At 38.7% G+C, this 20973-nt stretch overlaps 1 protein-coding gene across 1 annotated transcript in view; it reads left to right on the top strand.

Annotated features, from left to right (window-relative positions):
- The window catches only part of clpb (ClpB family mitochondrial disaggregase), a 31536-nt gene extending 12557 nt beyond the window's left edge, over positions 1 to 18979 (top strand). The window contains exons 6-16 of the mRNA XM_055027838.1: positions 3330 to 3427; positions 5894 to 6008; positions 11622 to 11699; positions 13663 to 13718; positions 14264 to 14308; positions 15635 to 15796; positions 15880 to 16036; positions 16133 to 16206; positions 16316 to 16435; positions 17301 to 17405; positions 18684 to 18979. Coding sequence (XP_054883813.1) covers positions 3330 to 3427; positions 5894 to 6008; positions 11622 to 11699; positions 13663 to 13718; positions 14264 to 14308; positions 15635 to 15796; positions 15880 to 16036; positions 16133 to 16206; positions 16316 to 16435; positions 17301 to 17405; positions 18684 to 18881 — 1208 coding nt within the window. The 3' untranslated portion in view covers positions 18882 to 18979. The remainder of the gene's footprint in view (positions 1 to 3329; positions 3428 to 5893; positions 6009 to 11621; positions 11700 to 13662; positions 13719 to 14263; positions 14309 to 15634; positions 15797 to 15879; positions 16037 to 16132; positions 16207 to 16315; positions 16436 to 17300; positions 17406 to 18683) is intronic.
- Positions 18980 to 20973: the final 1994 nt, after the last annotated feature.

Below are 20973 nucleotides of genomic sequence, written 5' to 3'. Positions count from 1 at the left end.
CTTGCTTATGTTTATGATTGATGGCGCATCTGAAGCTCTGTCCCCCGTCCCTCCCGTCTCAACCCCACATCTGCGAGTGCGCTTAAACAAATCACTTCGTCTAACTAGATCAAATGTTCTGCAGAAACATTTTTGAATTAAAAAGGTAAGAAATTTCACAAAGCAGGGACATTTGTTTTAAGACAATCAGATTAATGACAGATTTGGTTGTTGCCCGGACGACAGGGGCCTTTTGCTTTCTTGGCGCCACCATCATGGCCAATAACATTCAAAAACGTAGCAGGCTTTCAGTCGCCCTCATTGCTGTTACCCTTTGCAAATATATGCATAACAGGAGATTTTATAAAGTGTTATCTTATGATTTGTGTTAAACAATTTTGAGAAACCTTGCATCCTTTCAGGTCTTTCTTTTTATTCTTCCTTGATTTGCCTTACATCCTTAGTTTTGCATCATGTTGAAAAAGTTGGGTTAGGTGTCATTTGCTCTTCTTATCTGTCTTTATCTTGATGCACTGTATGTGTTCATGCCTTTCCTTTAGCTTGTTATTTCCCCTGTGTTTGTGTGCACCCACGTTACTCCTGTAGCTGTGGGTTTGCTCTTTTGGCCTGAGCTGGACCTTGGCTCCCATCTTCATCCATCACAGTCTTCAGGCCGACCCTCAGGCTTCACCGCGACCTACAGTCTCCCCACCCTACCTGCAGCAGCTTTCTAGCTGCTCCCCCTGCTCCACATCAGGCCTCTGGCCAGGGGCACTGAGTAATGGGTAGCTCTGTAGGTGGTGGGAGGCCAGAAGAGACACACACATGCTCACTGATGCACAAAAACAGACAGAGGAGCAACACATATGCATAAAGACCAGCAGGGGCTCTCTCCCACCAGCTGCAGAGAAAGAGAGGGAGGAGGAAATGAGAAAGAGGAGGGAATCCTAATAGGCATAACTAAAGCACTCCTAATGAAGGGAAATGTGTGATTGTGTGTGGGTGACACAGGAAGAAAGGCAATGTTCAGCTGGGATATGTGTGTGTATGTGTGTCTGCTTGTGTGTTAGTGTTGATCCTGTTATAAAGTGCTATGGCCCAGAGGGTTGGCCTGATATTAAAGCCCTAAATGATGCTATTTATTATGTCCACAGTGTGTGTTTGTGTGTGCGGTGTGGGGTGCTTTATTGCTTTGCTCCCTCATGTTTTTGTTGTTTGGGGGACTGTTAGTGGTGTATTGTTGTCAGGATCGATAGCTTTGGGAGCGGGTTGTGAAATTTAAGGATTTATCAATAATCAACACAATGATTATTAGTCTCTGTAGTCCGGCCTCAGAGTAATAAGATCAGCCATTACCTGCATTGATTATATCCCATCTCTGTCAAAGAATAACTTTGGATGATGGGTATTGTAATTTTTTAAATATTGCTTCCAAATCCCTTTGATCAACTACAACCATCACGAACTACTCATTAATGACAGATTTTATATCAAATGTTTTTACACTCTCTTGTAAATGTTTAATTAATTTTTAATCCATAAATCATTTTATTGATAACTATAGGCTTCATTACATCAAACATGCAGTTGGTTTGTGTCGATACATAAACATTTTTATTTTTGCAAACAATTCTCATAATTCAAATGCCAAAGATTAGAGTCTGATTAGAGTTGAGCTACATGAACTGTGTGACATTAAAATTTTGTAGTTTCTACCTGGTGTGATTTTTATGATGTCACGTGATCATGTGACCTATCAAGGTCCAGTGTTTGTAAATGTATTCTTACCCCTAAATCTTTTCACATTATTGCAGCAAATGTCGGACTACTTCATTGAGAATTTCTGTGAGCGACCAATACAAAACATATCCCTCAATTAGAGGGAAAAATTTGAAGCAAGGAAAACCTTAAAAGTGCATAACATATTCAACCCTCTGTAATCTGACTTTGTTGCGTCCATATTATTTGATTTAAGCCATTCCATGTAAGTATTTTTGAATGGCCCAGTCAAAGTCTAAATCCAATTTCAGCTGAGAAATTGTGGCAAGACTAAGGGCTACATATTAGAAATACTATTGATATATTTATGGCAAAGATGATATGAATTGTGGCATATGCCTGCTTTCTTCTTTTCTCTTTCTCTCATCTGTGCCTCTATCACTCTGACCTCTAGCATATTAAGCAATGTCATTTGGAACCACTGTGAGCATCTGCTGCCATGAAACTGTCCAACTTACTAAACATTATATTAGCATAAAAAATGCACGTTCATATTTGAAATACATTAGGCAACTATTACTTTACAATCACTTGCACCCACTGATGTTGCAATGATATATTTGGTATATAAATATGTCTTTCTGAACATCAGCATTGATGTTCAGCCTTTATTGCTGTTACTGGTGTTGACTTTCTGCTTGCAGCAAATGAAAACCCTAACAAACGCCCCACGTTTGGAGGCCCTAGTCCTCAACGCGGACGTCGCGGGTTCGACTCCCGATCCCGGCGACCTTTGCCGCATGTCTTCCCCTCTCTCCTCTCCCTCTTTCCTGTATGCCTACTGTCAAAAATATGAGCCACTAGCGCCGCAAAAGCTCTTCAGAGAAAAAAAAGAAAAGAAATGTCGGCTCCTTACAAAGTTTAATACCTGCTTAAAGATTATTTTCAAATGGTACATTTAATATAAATGAGTCTCATCATGTCATATTCTAATTTGAGCTGTACCTGTGGTTTCCAAAGTGTGAACTCATAAAGGGCTAAATACAAATGTGCCAAACTTTTTAGAAAAAATAATTGTAAGCCACATGTACTTTTCCTTTCAATTTTAGTTACATATGACTTTCTGTGGCTTAAACATATAGAATCCTTAAGAAATAGATACAACTGATGGGACACTATGCAGAAGACACTAAACCTACTGACCAACCTCTATCTAGGGCTGCCACATTTTGCATCTGCTGTGACATCATACTAATTCAGCATTCATAGTCTTACTCCATTAACTACTATTTTCTTTTACTGAACTAGTTGTTAAGGTTAAACAACCTGCTGTGTGTTTAGTTGGTACAAGAGTCCAGGGTCTTAGTGCCTGGTTGGAGAGGTCATGGGTGAATTATTGGCACACGTTGCAGAAATGAAACCCCCTACAGAGGCATTGCATGAGTCTTCCAACTCTGTGCAGAGGGCTTCAATAATCATTAAATCAGTTTGACCTCTTAACACCATCTTCACTAGACAATGCTCTTCCTACTGAGACGTGTCTGTATTATTTTAATAGGATGAAAAACAGCTGCTAAATTAGAGCATGGAACTAAACTGTCAATTGTAAATTTGTATTGCATCGTTTACAGGTGCCAACCCGCTGCAAACCAATAGTTTGGGACACACGCCCCGGGCTTATGCAAAGGAGGGAGAAGTCAACACAGTTCTGCAGGAGTGGGAGGGCAAGGTATAAACTACACTGCACTTTCATGCAAGCACAGTGATTAATTTTGTTTGCAACTCTGCACAATGTCCAAACAGTTTTTATTCTTCCAATTGTTCCCCTTCCTAGTCTGAAATACTCTGGTCTATTCACTCAATGGACATCTGTCTCAGTGACTTCACATCATGCTCACTGTCCGATACTCCTCAAGAGTCTGTGTCTGTGTCGTCACTGACTGACAGGTGCTGTTGAGTATTTAAGTTTTAAAAGCTGGTAGAGGTTAACTGGGGTCAAAACTGTGATTGAGAACAGCGCTAAGTCATTGGTGAGGGCAAGTTGTTTTGGGTTGGAAGTATTTAGATGAATTTTTGTATCCGCCTTCAGTTTTTTAGTTTTGGTAGTTTTGATGAAGCTTTGACCTGTTCAGTGGATTCCAATTGGTCTTTAAGAATTTATAACAACGGGATAAAAAATATATATATGGTAAACATATGTTAACTTTCAGATCACAGAGTTTGAAGGATTAAAAATTATAAAGATAAATTTCAAGAGTAAATTCTCATCTAAAAACTTTTCAGTTAATTTACCAGATTTAGCTCTATTTTCAAATACACATATTTACTTTTGAGGTCACATATTGACATCCATACTGCACATTTATTTGTTTTATAAGCTTGCACAATTGACTTCTTTGTTGTTTCAAGATATACTGTTTGCTACTTTCTGTTCTCACCCTTTGCAGAATGATCATTTTTTTGGTTTGTCTATGTGTAACCTCTGCTCTACAATAACAGCTCTCTGGAGATGGTGAAAGTGATAGGTGTTATTAGATTTTGAAGCTGTTTATAAGCTTGTGTAAAACATGTCATAAAAGGCAAGCCTGTGACATTTCTACATAGTTTTCAAAGCTTTCTGGACTGTAGTTGAGCTCTGATGTGCAAAGAATAATGTCTAATTAAGGTTATATGCAAAGAAAATACCTATTATTGCTTTGTAGGGAAACAGGTACACATTTTGACATTGTTTAAAACACAAAATGATCCCTGCTGCTGAAAAAGCAGATTTACCTTCTTTATTAATAATTTTTTGCAATGTGAATTAATATGCCTTTTTTTGTTTTTATCTTCTTTGGCTCAGTTTCTCCATATGTTGATTTATGCTTCATCATTATATAGTAGTGCAAGTAGGTCCTGTCTTCTTCCTTTTTTTTCTTTTTTTTTAAAATAAAACTCAAGTTATCCATAGTTATCCACCAGCTTGACAGCAGGCTGCAGCTAAGCAAGATGGAGAGAGAGAATAAACAGTTTGCCTCCACTGCAGGGGGAAAACCTGGCGTCTAAGGAGACAAAAAAGAGAAGGATAAATGGGGAGGCTGTGAGAAACAAAGAGAAGGAGAAACTAAACAAGTACAAAGCATTGGAGGGGAAAGCACAGGTAGCAGAGGACTTGTTAGGTTTTAAAGAGAGGTGATGAAATGAAGAGCTAAGAAAATGGATCACTGCAGCTTTCTGATTTAAAACATAAAATAAACGGATAGATGCTTTTTATTTAATAATATATGAAGGAATATTTGCGTTTGATTTTGTGGACCAAACTTAGAAAAAAAAAAATATTTTTGTGCGATTTCTGTGTGTTTTTACAGCATCGCTCAGGCATAAATATTTTCTATCCATTCTAATGAACATTGTATCCATCCATCCACATAACTCTTCTGTGTTTCTTGAATTTTTAAGAGTTGAAGTCAAACAGTATAAATTCCCTTTGTGAATATTTCTGTATATAATTGAAAGAAACATGTAATCTGAGTCTGAAAGGCAGGGAAATTGAAGTTAATGAAATGTGTAGGAACTGTCATGAGTATGGCACAATAGCACTGACTTAATATTTTGGACTTCTTAAGTGACCATTTTTATTCTTACATCTTCTTTACATCACAAATTAAAGCACTGCTGTAATACACCACTAATACTGCTTTATTCCATTCCTTATAATTTCAGATTTTTCATGTTTAAAATGAGTTTTTATTTTGTTCCAAGAACCTCTCACTCATCTTGTTCTGTTTGCAGTTTCTTCCCAAAATATTTCCTTAATTTGGTATTTCGTCTCACTATGCGGAGAGACTCCATTCCTATCTGACACAATTTAAAACAGTCATTGTGTTTTAATGGCTAAAGTCCCCAGTTTTGGGGTATTTTATAAACAGCAAAGCATGTAAACACCCTAGACAAGGATAGACTCAGTCATTCGTATAAAAAAAATCGGCAGCAGGGAGAAACAGGTGTTCATATCGGACTTGCGTGACGAGCCAGTCACATTTCTAACTTGCACCACCGGCACTGAGCAGCAGAAGCACAGTATTTATTTAGTCTTTTAGCCCCTGTTTGAAAGGCTATTACACTTTGATTTCCCCTCAATACTCCCTCATACATCTCCTCCTGCTTCCAGACTCATTGACTCTCTTGTGAGCTGATCTTTTTCATCTTTGCTTAGTTTAAGGAGCTGCAAGCACGTCGAGAGGCAGAGGAAAGGAGGAGGTTCCCCCTGGAGAGGAGGCTGAAGGAGCACATCATCGGTCAGGAAGGGGCCATCAATACTGTGGCTTCAGGTACACACTTGCATAGAGACTGTTATAAAGGGGTGTTACAGAATGCATGCAGAAAAAGTCTGCAGTTGCATGTTGGAGCTTCACTTTACAACATGGCTGTCTTCGCATTGATGCCCTTGTTTGTGTTTTGTACTATTGTCCGTTTTCCCTCCTGCTCTCCTCTCTTCCCTCCAGCTGTAGGCGGGATCAGACAGACCGGCGGAGGCTGTAATTGGTTAATTGTGATGAATGAGCTGTCTGTCAGTTGTGCACAGGTGTTGTGTGTGCTTGTGCGTGTGTGTGTGTGTGTGTGTGCGTGAGACAGCTGAAGAGGCCAGGCTTGGAGCCGCCAGTTAACACAATTACAAAGAGAGGATACATACTATACCCCTCCTCCTTTTCTCCTTCCATCTTTCTGCTTACCCCCATTCTATCTTTCTTTCCTTTCCCTTTGCTTTCTCTTTTCTGTTTTTCATGAATATTCAGCTCTCACTCAGCCTTCTTTTCAACTTTGTAGCTTCTAAATGTCTTAGAGCTGAAATGATTAATTGGTTAATTTGGTATTAATTAATTATTGAAATAATCGTTAACTAATGTAGTACTCATTTAATGGTTAACTGGAGTATGCAGACTAAAAAAAAAAGGTCATTTGCTGAAAGAACTTTAGAGCAGTAATTAAGTCAAGAATGTACAATATTTAGATTTAGATATATTTTCCATTTAAGATGAAAAACCTTTTTTATCTATAGATACTTCTGTCACTGTAGTATCCATTTTTACGTATCAGTGGCAGATATGTAAAATCCTGTTAACAGGATGGGAGAAACAAATGGAGAAATGGAAAACAACTTAAAATGATGCAAAAACGTTTGAAACCGATAGAGAGCCATGAACTAAGAAGCTGAGTCCTGTGATGAGAAAAGAGGACTGTGGATGAGTTAGAGCACAATAACACCAAAGACAGTGAAGAGCTGATATTACAGCAGACATCCATGGAGGCCATGTGGCGTATTGATCTGCAGATGAGAGAGTGAGAGTTAATGTTCAGCAATGCTTCTGCTGCTTACAGTCAAGCCATTTCTTATCTTTATGATGTTGTACATTTTGTCTTTAGATTTGTGAGAAAATAAACTTATTACCAAAACTAGATGGAGACATTAATCTGCTGTGAGGACAGACACTGCAGTGGCAATAAAAATAACTTTTACCACGGTTTGAAACTTCTGTAAAAACAGACAGTTTTGTAAAGTGGCTCATAAGTAGCAGTGTGTCAGGATAAAGGGTTTCGTCCTTTAACCGGAGAGTTGCCAGTTCAAATCCCTGCTTCATCCTGAGTTATGCAAGTTATGGCCTTACTTAAATTAGATGATCTCTTGTCTTCTACATTTTGAAGTGAAGGCTTAAAACTTCTTAAAAACTCTGATAAATTTAAAAGATGGTACCTGTATTAGAACAAACATATTACAAACTTGGATATCTAGAATAGCAAAGAAAGAAGAGGTTACACATCATCATGTGAACCTTTGTATCTGTGTCAGCGGTTTTCAATCAGTTTGATCAAAGGCCACACCAATCAGTCAAACTCTGGGAGAGTCCATGTGGAGAAGTGGAGATCTCCAGATGAGGAAATTGTTCAGGAAAGAGAGAGAAGGAAACGATCCAGATAAGAGGACAACAAATGAGAAAGGGATGTAGAGATAAGAAAAGAGAGAAAGGGCTGCAATAAGAACTTCAAATGTATGCTATATACTGTACAGCAACAAATGGCATTGTTAGTTTTTCTGTATTGATCAGAATGCCAGTTTATTATTTGTCAAGTAATAAAAAGGTAGTAGAATCATCTGGCAATATACTGTTTCAACTGTATATTGCCTATATAGAGCTTAATCAAAAGCTATTTAAATGCATGTATAAAACAAAATCTTATTTCAAAAGCAATATTTTGGAAATAACATCTGTCTCTAAATACATTTTATGTACTTGTAAGAATTGACATTTTAATATTAAAGATGAATAGATAAAGTTCTGTAATGGCTTTCCTGTTAACAACAATTTACTTGTGTGTCTCAAATGTATTTATTTGTGATTGAGTTTGAGTTCTTAAGTCAGCATTTTATTAAAACAGCTTAATTGATTGAATTTTACAAAATATATTTTATCCATTTTTGTCTGGTATGGAATGGCAAAAGAGATCTCTGTATTTTTTTTTGTAAAAGAATAAGTCGGCTATTGTATTATGATAGTATTAGGACTGCAAAACGATAATCGGTTATGGTACCAAAAACGGTCTTGTTAAAAAAACCAAGAAACAAAGCAATTATTTCTTTAGTCGGGCTTTAAAGGGTTAAAAGCAATAATTTAAAGACTAAAGAGCAAAGCAAATAATTGGCATTTTTCTTGATAAATTACCTTAAAAAAACCACGGTTTGTATTTTCAGTTGTTGATAAATGGTGTTATACCAACTTATTGATTGATCATGTTATTGTTTCGACATTCATCTAATTCCTCAGCAGTGTGTGAGTGAGGAAATGAATTTTGCAGACAGTCTGCGGAACTGATTGTTGTTGTAAATATTTTGCAGACCAGACGGCAAGAGATTAAAAAAATGTTTGCTATGTTGTCATGTCTTCAAAACAGTTGTTTCCACCATAACTCCTCATGACAAACAGCTTGCCTGCAGCAAGACACGCGCACACGCAAACACCCACATGGTACAAATACACAAAAGCCACATAAATACACACACAGGAAGGAGGTTAGATTGATCCAGGTTTAGCTCTCAGGGCTAAGAGTTATTGAAGAGAATCATCCCTCTGTAATCATGTTAGAGCCAACCAGACCTGCAGAATACACACTGTCCTCTGCGTGTGTGTGCGTGTGTTTGTGCAGGAGAGCCAGCCCTCATTTGTTTTGTGTCCCTTTCCTTTCCCTCTTCTTGTCAGGATCCTCTCAGAAATGTCAGTGTGCCCTTCTGTCAAAGTCGCTCTCAATCAGCTAAAAGACGCACAAAAACACAGAAGGTTACCCTGTCATTCATGCAGCCATTGATAAACCAGACGGAGCTTCGGAGACCCTCTTGTCACATTTCATCTCTCGGTCCATCTCTGACACGCTCGTTTGTTTCTCTGCCTCATTCTCTGGCTCCTTATCTCCATCACTTCTCTGTCTTTCCCTTCTTTATCTCCTTCCACATCTTCACTCCTCTTTCCTCTCCTTATCTCTGTTCCTCCCTCTGCTTCCTCTCTCCTCCTCCTCTTAATCCTAACGTTTCCTCTTTGATTATCAGCTATTAGTACCCGGTTTAGCACTTATGTCATGTGTCACATATTTTATGTCATTTGTTTTCATATTTTAGCTTCATTGCGCAGTGATTTGCTCAAAGTATTGCTGTTCAGTCAGAAAGTTAAGCACAAAACAACATTTTGAGCCGAGGATCTATGATGCTTCTTTTAGAGATTTACAAATCAGGCTTTTAATGACAGATACTGAGCTTCAATAATTTTTGACTGAATACAGTATATTTTTTTATCCTCAGACCTATAATTTTAAAAAGGTTCCTTGATACTGGTGGTAGGTTTTAAAACGAAAGACATAGAAGATTATTTCTATTCATGTGTATATTTAAAAAAATGTAAATCTTTGCCAATTTTGGGCCTTTTCTCTAAAGTTTTGTATCACATGTATAAAAAAAATCAGTGACTGATAAAGTCCATCCATTCTGCCAGAAGTAATTATCACTTAGGGTTCGCATACATTGCATTTGAAATGGGATTCTCACTTCATACTAAATTTCAGTGAAAATACCTTTTTTTAAGAAGAAAAGAAAAAAAAAACATTTGTACTGCAATAAAAATGTGTCGTATTGATAATTACAGTTCAAATATTATTTTGGGGTAACATAATGGCCCAGTGGTAGACCAGGTGTGCTATTCATAAACCCACAGCTCTGGTGATACCGTCTCCCTCTTTTCTGTCTTTGTTCCTTCTTGTAAAGCTGCTTAAAAAATAATATTGGCTAAAGAATCTTAAAAATTTTAACAATATCTTTGTTTATTTATTGTTGTTTGGATTTTAGAATCAGTTTGTGAGAATAGCATCTCTCACACAACATAAATCGGATGTGCCCTACTGCATCATGAAGTAATTCTATCAAATGGTTTACTGTGGGTTTGTTGAATCTGCCTAATGGGAATATTTTTAACATTCCTGCAGCCATGGGAAGATGGTAGTTTAACACAAGTATAACAAGGGAATTGGTCAGACAATCTGCTCCAATGAAAACTTTATTGAAGAGAATCATCCCTCTGTAATCATGTTAGAGCTAACCAGACCTGCAGAATACACACTGTCCTCTTTAGTTTGACTGCTATTTTAAAATTGTTTCCTTAATGCAAATCTTCACAGGAAATATTTCCAAACATCTGAATTTGTCTTTCTCAACTGAGAGACTGGTGTAAAACGTTTCTTGCTTCAAACGGCAACATGTGGGGGAGGGCCGCAGGGTAACTGTCTGTCCTCTATCCTCTCTTTTAAAGTATTTTAAATACATACGGAGATGGCTTGTTTTAGCTGGTTTAAACCCGTGACTTTTTATAACAGTGGTGTATCTCAATACCAGTAACCAGCCCATCCCTTTTTGAAATATTGTAACCTATAAAATATTGCATCCACATAGTTCTTTGGCATAGCAATATGGTCCACATTGATATGGCTGTGGTGATTGGCCTTTGATATGTTATTCTTCTCTACTGGAAGTGTTTAGTTATTAAAACTCATGGGAGACTTGTGGCCACACTCTCAAGCTCATTTACACAAATGTCTCCCATCCTCAAAAGGCCAACATGTCACATTACATCAATAACTTTATTTGAATTTCTGGTTTATCTTCAGCCTTTTTTGCTGGACTTCTTAGCAAAACTGTGATGTCGAGAGAAAGATGATAAACTTCTAATTAGAACCCAAACCAGCACCACCAGACCAGAAACATGTTTTTTTTTTTTTTCCCTGGAGCAAGATGTGTTAATAATGGATCCACTGGTTCCAGTGATTAGCCCAGCCACATCCCTGTTCATCTCTGGTTTGCACCCCAGTGTGAATCGCAAGTTCACGTTTGGAAGAGTTTTCTGGTGTCTTTTTCTTTAAGTGCCTCAAACCACAGTCAAATACTCTCCTGCCGTCCACATCATCATCCTGCCGTTGTGTATATGTGTGTTTGGTTGCTGGGGTGATGGCAGGGAAGGGTAGGCACTCCTTTTTAAGCAAGAGTGTGTGTGAGGCTGCGATCTATGCTAAACTGATTTCAACATGGCTGCGCCAGAGAGGCTAACACAATTACTGCTGGCTAATGGCCCCACTGACTGAGAGGCGGGGGGGAGATGCATCGTGGGTAGCTTTCTGGAGCTCTCTCGTCTTGCTCTCTTGCTCTGTTTTCTCTCCTCTTCTTCTTCTTTTTTTTTAACCAAATGTCTCTGACCCTTTTCTCATCCCTGCTCTTTCACTCTTTGATCAAAAGTTCAGGAATCCTTCCACCCTAGGTCAGCTCAGTTATTCTTGATGGAAAGCAAATGCAACAAATGGAAATGTTATAATGGGGTTATTTTCTTTCTCTCTCTGTGTGTGTGTGTGGTGTCTAGCCATCAGAAGAAAGGAGAACGGCTGGTACGATGAAGAGCATCCTCTAGTCTTTCTCTTCCTTGGCTCGTCAGGAATCGGTACCTTCTTTCTTCGACACACAGCTCTCTTCAACCTTGGTTTGATCTCATGTATTAAACAGCTGGGGGGAGCTGAAATAAACACAACACTTGTTTTCCTTCTGAATCTTTTAAATGCATTTGAAGTGAACTCCGTTCATCTGTGGATAAAGGAATCACTTAAAGGATATAGCATCGTTAAACCCATTGTATAACGGTTTCTGTTGATCTACATTCAGCGAGTGTATTTCTCTTCCAGGCTTTTCTTTCTTTTGCAGTTTTAAAGAAGTTCAAAACTATGCAGACTTTCTCATGCTGAGTTATGGAATTATAAGAAAACAGCATTTATAGCAATTAGCTTTATCTTAGGGCAGGGTTAGGTCTCAACTCAAGATCACACTATTTATTCTGCACACTTTTAAAATGAAAAGAGACATTGCATCCTGTAACTTTCTAATTGAATCAAACAGTTGTGATTAAAAGACAATCATATTTTAGTTTATTAAAACACATTTGGCAGCAGACTTGTGGACAAATGTGCTCTTGTCAGAGACCAAGCTTTAACTTTTTGATCTTACTGAATTCTATGTATGGATGAAAACTAATACTGCACATCAAGGCATCTGTTATAATCTACACTGTTACACCAATTTTACTCCAAGGAATGGATAAAACCTCAATATCTAAATGTGTAAAGCTGTTGGAGGAATGCCTCAGAAGACTTGTAGTTATAAAAATGGGAGTAGAAGTATCACTTTCATTTCATTTTACTGCTATACTTTGTGTTGGTCTGTCAGATAAAATCACTTGTACAATAGATTGAGGTTTATGGCTATAATGCAATATGTCAAAAATACGTATTCAAGATATTGTAGCTAGAGATAAAAAAATTTAAACGTTTCTGATTTCTTTAAACACATGCTGACTTGAATTGCCATCAGGACATTTGAGAATTTTCTGAATGTTTATTAGCTTGAAGGATTTCCTCGGACGTGTTTGCCAAAATCTCCCCTCAGCATTCAGTATTTTTAATTGATTAGTATTGACAGCAGAAAGCCCCATCCAATATGTAGCCTTTGTTTGGAACAGCTCCCCCTTAGCTGTGTGTGTGTAGCAGCTGTCAGAAAAACAGCTGATTGCACATTAAAACACTAGTACCTCTTGGTAACACACTATTGTGAGCGAGATAATCACCAGCAGCCTGCGGTTTCAGGACATGATATCCACTGGGGACGAGCGTAAACTCAGAGGACCTCCACCTTTGTGTTGCAGCAGATCCACACTCCTGCACATACATCTTAGGAGTACTTTGGACAAAGAAGTTCTGAGTGAACATAAAATCCTCCCTGAGGATTTTTAGAATCAAGCAACAAAGCTTGGCTTGTTGCAAAGAAACTTAAACATCCTCTACCAGCAGCAAATGTGTGTTAGTTTGAAGAGAGGCAGCAGGAAGAGAGAGAGGAATATTAAGGGCCAGATAGATGGCTAAAGAAAGGGAGAGATCATGAAATGACAAGGCAGAGAGATAGATGAGGGAGAGGCAGTGTTCATATCCTCCATTCCCTTCAGCGACAAACTCTGGCCATGAGACATCAATATTAAACACAGCAACAAGGCACAAACACACACAGCCCTCACACACACCCATGCCAAGTACAAGACATCAATATCATATATGAGCATTTATATGCAGAATATTTCACCGACAAACGTAATGAGTGCTTCAGCAGAGCGGATATGATCGGATGCTTTATTGGAGGTGGTGCTGGGATTTAGGCCAAAGCACTTAGCAAAGAGGAAAATATTGTCTTTTAGTCTCAAATGAGTCAAATTGTTTTCTTGACTGAATGTTTTAGAAGATGCCGTACTTCACATGAGATGTTTGGGGGGTCTTTTTATGTCTAATTCAAAGTAATTAAATGGCAGACAAGGTTGTTCTTGTTGCAGAAAGTATAATAAAAGTGATGTCTCTGTTCTGTGACAGGAAAGACGGAATTGGCAAAACAGGTTGCTCGCTACATGCACAAAGACATTAAGAAGGTATGTTTTGTTAACGCCTGAACACACGAGCGTCTCAGTGTAAGTGGGAGCAGATTGCTCTCCAGGATCACATTAAACCCACAATATGTCACCAGTGTTTCTCCACTCTGTGGAAAAGTGTGAAACTAGATTCATATTTTATCGGTCTGGATATACAAGAGTGTAAAAGAATATTTTTGTTTAAATAAATTGTATCCTGACTTGACCACTGAATTATTATCTCCCTTCGATGCTCTATCTGGGATTTCTCCCAGTGAGCTCAATTTCTCCAGTTGAATTTCAGCCAGGCTAATCAGTGAACAAACTGTTTGCATGGTTGCAGTTTGGTTTTAGCAGTGAAGGAAGTGAATGAAGCCGTTCTCTTTTCTCTGTTTCCCACTTCCATACTTTTCCATTTTGGGATTTTGCTGGTATGCAAACCCAGATCAATCTGCACATATCTCCTCCATTTATAATGGATGCTTGTATTTTATATTTTAAAATGACTGTGAAGAACAGGAACAATGTATTGGAGCCGTGTATTATTCGAGTCTTTATTTTTGCAGGGTTTCATCCGCATGGACATGTCGGAGTTCCAGGAAAAACACGAGGTGAATAGTTTTCTTGAATTGAAGACTGAACGCAGAATGTCTTTTTAAAACCGTCATATATAATTTGTTGAGTATGTTGCTCCACCAAAGTGAGCTCATTTCAGATGAGAGCTGCTGTAACTCTGTGTCTGCTATCTGTGGCTGTGACATTTTGGATTAATTCTGTTTATGATCTCATAATTAATGCAACAACCAAAATGAATGCTTTGACTGTTTATGCCTCTTTATGGGGGTTTGATGATGGATACATTTAATCAGTGATTCAGAATTGAAGTATGTTCCAGTGTTTAAGAACTGCATCTTATCATTTGAGTTCAGACTTGGTGTTGAACATTTAGAAAGCTCTCTAATGAGTGGCAGTAAAAACCTTGACTAAAGGACAGTTTAAGTTTTCTCAGATAATATTGTTGTTTGTTCAATGACCACAAATGTGAGGTAATGTGAAAAGTTCACTTGTAAGGGAAATATATATGAATATGAACATTGGCACCTTAAGATGATTTCTCCATTGAGACAGTTTTTTAAAGTCCTTCCTTCTGCATCAGAAGAAGGAAGGATTGAGAAGCTCTTAGAATCTACCATGTTTGCACACTGCAACAACAAGCCTCAGTGTTTGATTGGGTAAAATGGTAAAAGTGGTGAGATGAAAGGGAAATGAAATATGGTTTGCACATTGTTCCCAAATAAAATTAGAAAAGTACGCAATGCATTTGTATTCAGTCCCCCTGTAGTAGGAACACTTTTGGCTGCAGTGAACCTATTCCTCTTTTCTAAATAACTCAAGCTCAGTCCAATTGGATGGAGCACATCCAATTGGATGAGAACATTTTGTTTCTATCCTTGCCACAGATTACAGTGGAAGTAGAACTTCAATCGTACCGTACTCTTAGTTTTCAGGTACTGGATTGAACTATTTTGAATGAGATGTTCAAAGTTTGGGATGTTTTTTTTATATCTGTCTGCTGTGTTCCTCCAAACATGTGAGACCTTCACACATATCTGGATTTGCACTAATTAAGATACACACAGGAGGTTCCTTTTGCTAAGTAAATGACATTTTAAAGCAACTGGTTGCACTTGATTTTAGTTAAGGGCAGCAATGTAGGGAGAAGTGAACACAAATACTTGCCACAGAGATTTTTAAAACTCTTTTTCTTCCACTTCATAATTATCAAGTTTACCACAGAAAATACAAGTTTGTGTGTGTAATTTTTTTCAAGGCGCTGTACATGTTGAAAGAAGCCTATTGTTATGTAAATTCATCCAAAGAGAAGATTTGTTTATTGCATGATGTTTGATCGGCCTTTCATCTTCTGGTTCTCTCAGGTTGCAAAGTTTATTGGTTCTCCTCCAGGATACATTGGGCATGAGGAAGGGGGTCAGCTGACCAAGTTGTTGAAGGCATGCCCCAACGCTGTTGTTCTGTTTGATGAAGTGGATAAAGCTCATCCTGACGTTCTTACCATCATGCTGCAGCTGTTTGATGAGGTCTCTACAAAAATACTCATTGCAAGTTTGTATTTGAACAAACCTCAGGCCCTCTGAATGATTTCATGCTGCTCTTCTCTCAGGGTCGTCTCACAGACGGCAAAGGAAAGACTATTGAGTGTAAGGATGCCATTTTCATCATGACTTCAAATGTTGCAAGTGAAGACATTGCCCAGCATGCTTTGCAACTGCGGCAGGAAGCTGAGGAGCTCAGTCGCAGGAAGCTGGCCGACAAACTTGGTGAGAGAATTACTCTAGCATGAAGCACATCTAGTAAATGTAATAAAACTAAAAACTATGCTAACGTAGTTATGTCATCGTTATGTTTATCCCCAGAGGATGTTGAGAAAAGGGACGACATTCAAATCTCCCAGCAGTTTAAAGAATCAGTGATTCGACCAATCCTGAAGGTAGAGACGCTCACAAATACGCAAAACTGAAGCTCACCTTATTTTGATGCAAGTTCAGTTGGCCGGAGACGTTCCAGCTGTCATTGTTTGCTCTTTGATTCATCCTCAGGCTCATTTCCGGAGGGACGAGTTTCTTGGTCGGATTAATGAAATCGTGTACTTCCTGCCGTTTTGTTATTCAGAGCTGCTGCAGCTGGTCAGCAAAGAGCTCAACTTCTGGGCCAAAAAGGTTTAGTAACAACTTTTTTTATTTACACTATGTTCAAGATTTGGTTTCTGACAAATAATGTAAATATATTTATAGTCTGTCACTCCTCAAGGTGTCATGTAGAAAATGTTTCACACCATTTGCTCCACCCAGGAAGTTTCTGTATTTTCCTCCTCCTGTCGGACTGCACAGCTTCACCCACTTCATTCTGCAGCCGCTGAGCTGTGCAGGAAAAAATGCGCAGATCAATATTGTGTGCCTCTGCTGCTCACTTTAACATGATTACAGTGTTTAACATGTGGAGGCTTCATCAATATTTAATTATTAATATTATGGCTGATGTCCTGACAACATGGTCCCCACAAGGGACTGATCGAAGCCTGATTCATGCGTCTCTTCACTGTATCCGTCTTCTGAAAGTTGCTTGTCTGTTCCTTATTATTTTTTTAGTCTAAGTCTCACAGCAACTTGTCCGTGTCTGGCAGACCTTCTAACAACAGAAATTTGATTATCTTCTAATCGCCATTTGTTTGTCGTTCACTCATATTAGGAGAATTAAATGTTTAGTGTTGCCGTTATTGTCTAACTGTGCATCTGCAATGAAACATGGTGTCTTATTTATTGAATGAAGTGTTAACATCAGTAGCTAAATGAGCTGCTCTGATCACTATTATTGACTGGTGTTTGATTAAAGCGCATTAAGGGCCTGTTGATTAGCGCTGGCAGACATTCTGCCTGACAGTATCTCCCCTCTGATGCTGCATTTGTCTTGTTTACTCCTTTACTCTTTGATTGTGTGCTTTTTGTGTGTGTGTGTTGCTGTGTGCACTCCAGGTGTAATCCTCTCCCTCAACCTAACATTACCTCACCTCTCTCTCTCTATCAGGCTAAGCAGCGCCATGACATCACTCTTCAGTGGGATCACCCAGTCCTGGACCTACTGGCAGGTGGATATAACCTGCACTACGGAGCGCGATCCATCAAACATGAGGTATGTAGACTGAGACATCTTGGAACGTACATAATGTGCCCTTAAAGGTTTAAAGTAATCGTTTAGCTTTAACCTTTTTCACATTTTGTCACATTACAACTACCAACTCTGTGTATGTTACTGTGATTTCATATGATAGTCCAAGACAGTTATAGTCAATTCTCTTTATTCTCGTGTCTTTAAATAGAATTCAGTCTAACTAATTTCCCTCAGATGTCACCCTGTTAGTGAACAGACTCCACCTGAGTGTAATTTAATCTCAGTGTAAGTCCAGCTGTTCAGTGAAGGCCTCTGATGTTTGTTAAAGGACATTGGTGAACAAACAGCATCATAAAGGTCCAGACAGGTCAGGGATAAGGTCTAACCCAGGATTACCAAACAAAATAAACTTTGAACATCTCATGGAAAATTGTTCCATTCATCACCTTAACATCAGAAAAGCGTGGCACATTTTTAAACCTCTCAAACTCAGACTGAAGAGAATCAGAAAAGCAGTCAAGATCCACTGGGAGCAGATATTCACTGCTCAGGTTGGAGTATTTGTTGTGCATATCACAAATCTGCCGTTTGTAGAAGATAGGTAAGAAAAGGCTGTAAGAACATCATATCTGCTGAAACCCTGATTATTAGCACACAAACCCCACAGTGCAACATGGTGGTGGCAGTGTCATGCTGCGGAGTGCTTTATTTTTGGCAGGAGGGACAGCAAAACTAGTCAATTGTTGGGAAGATAGATGGAGTGAAATACTCCATTTATCATCTATCCTAGAACAAAATCTGTTTGAAGTTGCAAAATAATTTACTTTTGTCGTCGGTTCCTGGAAGATTTGACTCAGGGAGGCTAAATACAAACACCATGCACACTTTTCAGGTTAATATTTGTAAAACAGAAATCCAAACAATTACCATATTGTTTCTACTTTATAGTTATGCAATTCTTGGATTTGGTGTGACATAAACTCTCAACAGTTTATGTTGAATTTTGTTGTTGGTAAAAAACTGAAAACTGTCCTGCTCTCTGTGTTGATGGATTGGTAAAGCTGTCCAGGGTGTATCTTAACACATACTATAAGTTTCTGACTGTATTGATCTGTCAATTCTAAAATGTAAAGTAGAAACATGTTTTTTTTGGTAAAGAATTACTTAAAAGGCAACAAATGATTGAAAATAAAAATATGAAGATGTAGTTGCTGACTAAAAACACTTAAGACTTCTCAGGATGTCAAATCAATCTGTAACGTTGCTGTTTTCTACTTAACTCCATTACTGATCTCTCAGGTTGAGCGACGGGTCGTCAATCAATTAGCTGCAGCGTACGAACAGGAGCTGCTGCCCAAGGGCTGCACGCTGCGTCTGTCCGTCCAATCAGAAGGCCAGGAGGAGCGCAGCTTGCCCAGGCTGCGGCTGGAAGTGGTGGGAGAGGACAGTTCGTCGAGAATGCTGGATATCCGTCCCCCGCTGAATCCTGAACACTAACACAAGAAAGACTAAACCTCAGCAGCAGCAGCAGCAGCCAGAGAGGATGGATGGTAACCAATGGATGTTCTTAATAAAAGCACATCTGAGAAACTTCACTGCTTCTCATTCATCATGCCAAAGTGTCCACAACATGCAGTACAATATAAGCAATTTTTCAGATAGGAAAACCCAGACTAGCAGTGTTTCTGTTTAACATGTTTATTCAGAGATGTTTAGGTGGAGCATCAGCATCATGACCATACATCATCATTGTATCACGCTCTGCATTGTTCTTCAGTATAGCTGTAGTTACAGAGTGATAATGTTCTGTTTACTACGTAATGCAGACTAAAAGTCAAATCAAACAATATTCATTAAATATGTATATTATAAGGTTAGTTGATATGATTTATGCAGCGAAACCAGCAGTTTGACTTTAGCTGAGAAGAAAACTGACATACTTTCTTCTCAGTTTACAGAAACATTTGGTTTCTGTGAAGGAATGGAACACATGTGTCAGTTTCAGTGACAATATAGTTTTATTATTTATTCTTATAGTTAATTTTTCCAGTTTTCCATGGAGAGGACACTTCAGTTGTTTATCACATATCAGTGGTGAACAGGCCCACCACTGAACTGCACTCATAAAAAAAAAAAGATGTAATAATGTTGGATAAACTAGCAGTAGATCAAATGACAAGTTGTCTGTTGATGCATGTTAATGTAGGAACTTGAAATAAAAACACCATAAATGTTGAACATCTTGTTGACAAACAGCCAAATGTAAGCGAGCCCCATTTCTGCTCCTCGTATCCCAACCTACACCGTGTAAATAAAACCGTCACAACAAAAAAGGGAATTCCTCTCTTTCTTTCTCTTGTTGTTTTGTTTTTTTGGGGGGGTTGTTCTGTTTGACTCGCGCTGACACTCCTGATGGATGGATGGATGAGAGTCCTGCTACAACAATAACGCTTGTCCACCTTGTGAATCGACGTGACAGGGGAATTTTGTAGGGATTCTGCTCCATGTGGGGGTCCGAGTTGGACTCTGGGAAGGGAAGCGGCGCGTTGAAAGCACCTCACACATACAGACACACAACAGCCTGCAGGAATGTGTTGACCAGAGGGAGTAATTAGCGCGTCGGGGATGGACACTGCCTCTTTTACAGTGCCTGGACCCCCCCAACTCCCAACAAACACACAGCTGGTTTTACTGCCATTTACACTGTGTTTCAAGAGGAAATGTAATTCATTCACTTTTGAAACAAATCATCTGGCTTCTTGTAATATGCAAGGACTATGGCAACTTTTGAAACAATCTTATGCTGGTAAAATTTTGGAAATGGTGACTGCAAGGCAATTTTTTGTTTACATTTAACATAAAGGACATTTTGGAAAATGTCAACCTGAATAAAATGTCAGAACGCACAAGCATGAATGTACTTTCAGACAATGTTTGTTTTAGTCTTTTTTTTATAGATATTTTATATGGATTTGGAAATCAAAGAAAAGTGTTTTCTTCATCTACATTCACTTTACCTGCCAGCCAGAAGAAACTTTTTATCTAAAGTATTAAGGTGTATGTCGGCCTATGTTTTTTTTAAAGCCAGAAAAAAATTCTAAATCTCTTCTTGTAGTTGAATTTATAACATCTTGGCTCTGAAGCAGTAACGTTGCGAAGTTGCAACAGGTTCAACCTTAAATCTTTCAGTCGGTTTGACTAAGACTTGGTGGAAACGGCCGGGGATGGAGATGTTGAAATGTGACAATGGTAGTGACTGTTTGCAAACAGGAATCTATTTACCTTCCTGTTGAAAAGTTCCCATCCGATTGCTTTTGTGTGCATATTACCACTCTGACAGTAAAAAGCGATAGAAAATGGCATCCTGCTTGTGCCACACTAAATAGTCCAGGGATTTTCCCAGTGCATGAGTACTGCAGGCTGAGGCAAGGACAGGGAATGTTACTGGTCAGACTGGGCCCAGTAGAGTAAGCATGCTCAGCAGAAGTAGTGGGGTATGTGGAAGTTCTACAGAACCCTAACCACCTTTCGCCAAATGGGCCTTGTGTCGTTTTATTAAACAACTCTGATATAATCATTGCAGGGCTTA

Source organism: Poeciliopsis prolifica, unplaced genomic scaffold (assembly GCF_027474105.1).
Source record: "Poeciliopsis prolifica strain line A6 unplaced genomic scaffold, Auburn_PproV2 SCAFFOLD004, whole genome shotgun sequence".
Classification (NCBI taxonomy): domain Eukaryota; kingdom Metazoa; phylum Chordata; class Actinopteri; order Cyprinodontiformes; family Poeciliidae; genus Poeciliopsis; species Poeciliopsis prolifica.
The sequence above is the reverse complement of the archived record's forward strand: the minus strand, read 5'-3'. Positions and strand labels throughout refer to the sequence as shown.